General features: G+C 41.4%; 1 protein-coding gene and 1 long non-coding RNA gene across 2 annotated transcripts; one reads left to right on the top strand and one right to left on the bottom strand.

Moving 5' to 3' along the window:
* Window positions 1-2,709: 2,709 nt before the first annotated feature.
* On the top strand, window positions 2,710-4,414 carry LOC120793590. The gene is made up of 2 exons (XR_005708000.1): window positions 2,710-2,970; window positions 3,579-4,414. It is a non-coding gene; the product is annotated as an uncharacterized LOC120793590 (long non-coding RNA).
* Window positions 4,415-5,691: 1,277 nt separating this feature from the next.
* Window positions 5,692-7,081, bottom strand: LOC120792879 (succinate receptor 1-like). The gene is made up of 2 exons (XM_040132263.1): window positions 7,061-7,081; window positions 5,692-6,744 (listed from the first exon to the last, which is right to left on the bottom strand). The coding sequence occupies exons 1-2, from the start codon at window positions 7,079-7,081 to the stop codon at window positions 5,692-5,694; spliced, it is 1,074 nt and encodes a 357-aa protein (XP_039988197.1).
* Window positions 7,082-7,123: the final 42 nt, after the last annotated feature.

Here is a 7,123-nt window from a genome sequence, read left to right as displayed (position 1 = left end):
ATACTCATTGATTTTTTTTTATTATGAGGAAAACTTGTACTCATAAGTAAAAAAGTAGATACAACAGAAACATGTTTCATGGCTTCACTATGAGAAGCTGCAACCAGGGAATCTTTGAAGCTTTTGCTTTAAAAATGCCTTGACGATTAATTGCTCATTGGCAGATTAAGTTTCATTCATTCATTTCAGTAAAAATAATTACTACATGGCCATAAAAGACAAAATTATTGTCATTATAATTTTTACTGAGAAAAAGTGAAACTTACAAGCTGAGATTGAGTCCTGATAGATGAAGGTGATTTTTTTTTAATTTGTAGTATGTTGAAGATTACAGTATAATGTTGAAGATTGTTGGGGGGGGGGTAGCCAAACAGTTCTCTAGGCTGGTGGTTAACTAATTATGTACCTTAGCATTAAATGGCTACCATTATTAGTACTGCTAACTACAGTAGAGGGCTAGATTACACTAACTACCAGTTTCATCTACCTGTTTCATAATCATATAACATAAAGCACAAACATGCTCCTGAACCATTTTAGGTCTTTGTTGTCCCTAAATTTCTTTAACAATAGAAAGTTAAAAACAGGAACTCACCAGAGGGAGGGTGAACAATGGGTCCATCAGATGTGCCCGCATAGTCTGTTATTTTCTGCCCCCACCACAGTACAATAAATGTGAAATTAATTCTTTGAAGCCGCTCAAAACATTGAAAAAGGCATTTTAAAAAACAAGACTATGTCAAAACCCAGTATATGGCTCTACCGCCGTTTATTTGTTTGTCTCCTACTCTCTGTGCTCACATATATATACAGTAATTTAATACAGCTGATTTCCCAATGCTGTTTTACTTTAAATGGTTTTGTGTTTCTGTTGTCAGACAAGGGAACAAGTATGAAACAGTGACGGAAACGCGGCCCATTAAGACTACACATTAACCAGCAGTCACTTCCAAGCCATTTTCAAGCTGCTGCTCTGCTAAAATACTTATTTTATAACCACGACGTTGTCTGACGGAATCACCATACACATAAGTTAAAGACGATGGCTGTGCTGTCGTTTCGCCTATATTTACCTGTAAAATGATTGTTCAGAGAGAAGGCTAGAAGCTCATTAACATCTGTGTCACCTGCCATGCCATCAACTGAATGAGACACATAGAGAAGTGTACGTTTGGAAGGAAAGCCCGACTACGCAATCACCGGGCAATACTGGTGCCTCTCTTCTAAGTAAAGAAGCTAAAGTTTGTGAGTGTCGCTAAATTTTTCGCTGGGTGCTTTTGTGAAGAAAAGTCATTAAAGGGGTGGGAAAAGTCAGTAAATCTAGCGACGAAAGCCCTAAAATGGCAACACTGTCCGGAAACGACGTAATAGAGCCATTTGCGCCAATTCATTTTGAAAGACCAACGGCCAATGGGAAGGCTCCAATACTCGACCAGCCGAGCGGTCGCTTAACGTCAGCACTCAGTCACGCGGCAATTGGCTGACCTATGGTGTAACTTTATCACGCACCCACTCACTCGATCAGTTAGTGATGGGAAGTCCGGCTCTTTTACTGAGCCAGATCATTTGGCTCAGCTCAGCAATAGGAGTCAGCTCTTCCAGCTCCCAAACGGCTCTTAATATTAGTACCATGTCTGGCTGTTATTGTTCGGCCAAATTTAGCTATGTTTTCACCTATGATTAGTACGTGTACATGTGTATCACTTAAATTATTCAATGTAATTATACAAAACCTTATCATTTCCAGAATACCATTATTTTACATTACTTATTTTATTTATGTTTGGTATAAAAACGTTAATATAAAAACATATGCAGCTGATGCTATGCTCCACTTAACCTGATGGTATGATCCTTGATCTGGTCGCAATGCACACACTCCAACACAACATTCAGTAGGTGCATGGAGTGCCAGTGGCCAAGCGGTACTGTGAAAAGATCAACCTATTATTCTGTCCTGTAAAAATTAACAAAAAAGAAAAAAAAAAAAAAGAAATCAGCCCATCATTCATGGAAAGGAGCTGGCTTATAGAGCCGACTCGTTTGTAACCCACACATCACTACAATGAGTCAGTAATGGATGTTCGGGTTTATAGGGCTGTCCCCACGGTTGTGGTCCAGCCAAGAAAATTGAATTTTATCTGCAGTTTCACAATCTTCACACTCTGGGGTAGTGTCAGGGTAATCATTTATAAACAACTTTTTAACGCTAACAGCTGCAAACCACATGATTATAACCCTTTATTAATGACTTACTAACATTTATACCTGGAATATTGACTGGTTATTAGGAAGCAAGAAACTCATGAACATTGTCAATAGATTGTGTACATGTGTCTTTGCAAAATCGTGTCAATAGATTAATAATATTTTTAGCTGAATTTTAACCAAATGTTATAATACAATCATCTCTAAACTCCAAATCAAATACACTAATAAACTCCAGCCGTTAGGATCTTTTAACAACCTAGCAACCTAAATTCTGTTGTTACTAATGGTTACAGATATGACTGATCTATAAAGAATTAGTAAATGATTTATTAACCATTAATAAAGCCATTAGTTCAAACTTCTGTAAATCCTTTATTAGAGAGTGATACTTTTAAACAATTAACTACAAAAAAGAGAGAGAGAAACGTTTCACAGCAACTCAGGTGAGAGCCCGTGCAGACGTCACGTGACCACGGGGAGCCTATAGCCAGGAGAGTTTCAGGTTTTTCCAGGTGCGGTTGATCAAGCGGAAGGCTGACGTCTGCGTAGTCAGCTCTGGGGCTCCACACATCCTCACTAAACTGTAGTAAACTAACACATCGTCTTATAGGCAGTGATGTCGATACAGAAAAACGCGCCTCTCGCTTCATTTCTCACCTGAGGACGGAGGAAGAGGAGACCTGCGGCTCATGGCCGTGATTGTAGTCGCTTTCATATTGGTGTGCACCGGGTCATGGGACCAGACTTTCCTCACAGCCGGTAAGGTTGTACAACATGAAACTTTACTTTCTTAAATTTACTCAGACTGGATGGGTGCACACTTTGTTGGGAGTTCCAGTGTTAAATTGATTGAATTCGTTCATAAATGTAGGATTCACCTCGTTATGTGCCATGCTGTTGCCTGGCAACATGAGGACCAGACCCGGACTTCGGACCCGGATGTGTGTCCCTGTGATTGCAAGACGAAAAAAAAAAAAAAAAAAAAAGCAGAGGGAAAGTCAAAGAGGAACCAGGTTATTTGACGGTTTTGGTCATTTTAATTTAACTTGATCTAATTTTTAATTATCGCTATCATCGTCTGTGAAGTAAAAACAACACATTTATATACAGTCAAAAATAAAAAAGCCGCGCATCCTGGTAATAGTGGCTAACAAATGCAAAGCACACAGTGGAGCATCTCTCCTGCGTGGCTGTCGACGGTGTTGTCAGACAAAGTGGCGATAACACTGGACAAATAACGTAAATATTAAAAGTATGTGCATGTATGTGTTACTGCTAACACAGCGAGAGAACATTTGTGTGTATTCGTGTTTGCAAACAGTCGCCTTGTTTCTCTGAATGCTTAAGTGTTTTTTGTCTTGTTGCAGAGCATTTCATCAGATGAAGAATGGAGTCGTTGCAGTTCTGACTACATCATCTGTCCATCCCAGACACATCCCTCCTATACTTGTATGACGCACTGTGTTTTATTGCTGCTTTATGCTGTTCATTAGAGTGTGCATTGTTCTGAAGTGTTTAAATTGTTTTGTTCTTCCTAAGTTGTAATTTTTATCAGTACATTTAATTTTTTTGACATTGTTATTAATTTAAAATGGATGTATGGTTTGGAATTGAATGTTTTTTAATTGAGTGTTAAGCCAGGGGCAAACAAACTGGCATAACTTTCTTTGGAATTCTAGTGGACATCCCAAATTTCCAAAAAACACTAGAACTGTCAGGCTGAATTTGAGGAACTGCGTATAGAGGATTGATAGCCTGGAGATTCTCAGAGCTGTTGGATAAGTTCAAAAGATGACGGCAGAAGAAAATTTAGAAAATTTCACTACTAATGTAAAGGTGTAACACATGCAAAATTATTGGATTTTAAATTAAACAACAAAGAACTACCTTAAAATTTAATATGACGGTATTTATATCCACATCTGATCAACAATAAACATTGTAATACATGTAAGTGGTACCCCAGTGCTAGGGGGCCTCGTATAAATTCAGGATTTAATGTAGTATGAAGTCAAGTTAGACTCAAGAAGGTAGATGCACTTAACAGCATTTTAGATATCAGATAAGTTTTTGTTTAAAGCACAATTTTATTCCTTGAATAATCTTTGTGGAAACAGAAACTGCACAAAAGCAGGAAGTGTTAATGACCAGACCATTTCAAAATGCAACAAAGACTTAATTCTGATTAAAATTCAGCGATGAATCACTGTTCCACGAATCACTTCATCTGCTACAGTTGTTTTTATTTTGCATGCTCTATGGCTTCTTGCGATGACATCGCACGTCAAAACTGAAAGTTGAGATCAAAACAAATCACATGTAATCACTAAGGGTAATATTTTGCATGTCACAAACACACAATGTAATACTAGGATGTAATGTTATGACATATAGTGTGTCACAAACTGACTCAGGGACTGTCAATGGAGTGAGTCCATGCAAGAGGTACACTTAAATGTGATTTATTAAAACACAGTATCTCTAATGAACAATGTGGTGTGAAAATCAGCAATGTTTGCCATTAAAGCGATGGGATGTGTGTCGTGAGCTGTGGAGGTGTTGAATGTGCAAACCGAGAGGAGAGGATGCAGGGTGGATGTAAGCTGTTGGAAGGGAGATACAGAGGGAGTACATGGGCCAGTATTTACAGCGTTTGGGGCCCTGGTGAACTACATCAGCTGACAATCCTCCCACGTCAGTCAGTTTCCTGGCCAGGACAACCTCCACAACCGTGGGAGGTGTATCACAGGTGCGTATTGCAACATTATTATTTGATTTTGTCAACCGAGAAAAAAAAACCCAACGATTTTATAATTTAAACCTACAGAGAACCACAAAATGTATAGAGTTCCACAAAAATAACCTTCAGCAAATGTTCTTTTGTGGTTATTTTTGTGGAACCTTCAGAGAATTTTTTTGGGAACCTATCTTAAAGGTTTAGGGAATGTTTCTAAAGGTCTCTTCAGGTTCCACAAAATCACCTTTAGCAAATGTTTCTAGGACATTTGGTTAAGGTTCCACAAACATAAACATAAGAGAACGTTCTCAGAGCGTTCTCTAAAGGTTGTAAAAAAATTTTTTACTTCAGAGAACTTTTAGGGAACGTTCCCCGAAAGGTTACTTGTTTACTGGGTGTGTTACAACGTCAGGGACAAATTTCCAAAAAGCTTTGTCTTCAGATATTAATAAGAGAAAGCCATGCTGTTCACACAAAGTCTGAAGTACAGGACGCTATGAACCTCGCAGAGGCGGTGCCGTGTAAAGAAGTTCAGGAGGCCAAACCTCAACTGATGCGCGGTGGAATGAGATCAAGGAGACTGGAAATCATTGTTACTTACAAGGTGCTCATATGATTCCATCAATCAAGGAAAACAGGTGATTAAACGAAGAACATACAAAGGTTCTGAAGGTTTTCTAGACACTGTCAACAACACAAAAGTATTAGACAAAGAGCATTATTAATTAAAATTCCTCAATTCATTAGGATCCAGGTGCAGGCAGTGCGCACACAGGGGTAACAGTGGACATCCCATGCCTTTTTCCCACTGTCATCCGGGTCCGCTTAGATATCAGAGAGGCCACCTGCATCCCTGGACACTGGGAAAACATGACGGCAAAAGTGAAGTGAAACTCCTGTCTGAACTGGCGGCCTATGAAGCAGCTGAACAGAGGGTTAACGCAGGTGATGAGGCTGCAGAGGCACATCTCCAGGAAGAAGGCCAGGTCTAGTGGCCGCCAGGAGGCGGGGTTGTCAGGGTAGACCGCCCGCATCACGATGGCAGCGTTGCGGCTCAGGTGATAGGGCAGGTAAAATAAGGCAAAGAGAACCAGCGCTGCGCTCAGCACCCGCCGGAGCCGCCGCTGCTTCTTGTGTGGGTCGGGCCGGCGGCGAAGCTCTCTGACACTGCTCAGGCCGCAGTAACAGATGGAGAGCAGCGGGAAGAGAAAGCCGATGATGGAGCAGAAGAGGGAATAAGGGAGGCTCTCCCCGGGTTCATTCAGCAGTATGTACAGGGTACAGACAGTGCGGTTGCTCCCAGGGCAAGTCTGGAGTAGAGTCATACTGGCAACAGGTATGCTGAGGACCAGAGTGGCCAGCCAGACGGCCACACACAGGAGGGAGGTCTTCCTCCGGCCCAGCAGCACCAGAGAGCGCAGCGGGTGCACGATGGCCAGGTATCGGTCCACACTGACGCAGGTGACGAAAAAGATACTGAGGTAGAAGTAATTGTGGTAGAGCATCCTAACAGCCGTGCAGAGCGGCAGCCCCAGCTTCCAGTACAGCTGGTCCAGATGGTAGTGGATGAGGAGAGGCAGGGCCAGCAGCCAGGAGGTGTCAGCCAGGGTCAGGTTGAAGAGGAACACTGTGCTGCGGGTCCAACGCCGTAGGCGGTGGAGGAAAACCCAGAGGGAGAGCAGGTTGAGGGGAAGCCCGAGGATCAGCACCACCAGGAAGAAGGACGGCATCACATAGAGCTGGACCACCAGTAAACCCTGTTCTATGTCCAGGTCGCAGAAGGGTTCTTCTGGGGGCTGGAGGGTCACAAGCACAGAGGTTCAGCTTGGAGTTTTGACATGCAGCGCTATTTAAAGATAGCCTAGTTTGTATCCTGTCTGATGCTGTAAAATAAAGTTCTCTTCCTAAAAAATTTCATTTAATTATAAACTCATTGATGGGGCTTTGGTACACAAAACATACAAAATAGTGACATTTAGCCGATTTGCCCTCATAGAAGAACATCCTGAGCTCATATATTACTCACAAATACTCCGTTAGAAACTTTTTTTGTTGTTCCATAAATCTATATTTGCCTGATAGATAAAATCTTTAAAATCACAGGGAACCTACCTGAACCTGAGTGTTGCCCATGTCTTTGTTACAGTGGCTCACTGGAGTGCCGAGTGAAACAAC

This window comes from Xiphias gladius, chromosome 8 (genome assembly GCF_016859285.1).
Source record: "Xiphias gladius isolate SHS-SW01 ecotype Sanya breed wild chromosome 8, ASM1685928v1, whole genome shotgun sequence".
Taxonomy (NCBI): domain Eukaryota; kingdom Metazoa; phylum Chordata; class Actinopteri; order Istiophoriformes; family Xiphiidae; genus Xiphias; species Xiphias gladius.
The sequence above is the reverse complement of the archived record's forward strand: the minus strand, read 5'-3'. Positions and strand labels throughout refer to the sequence as shown.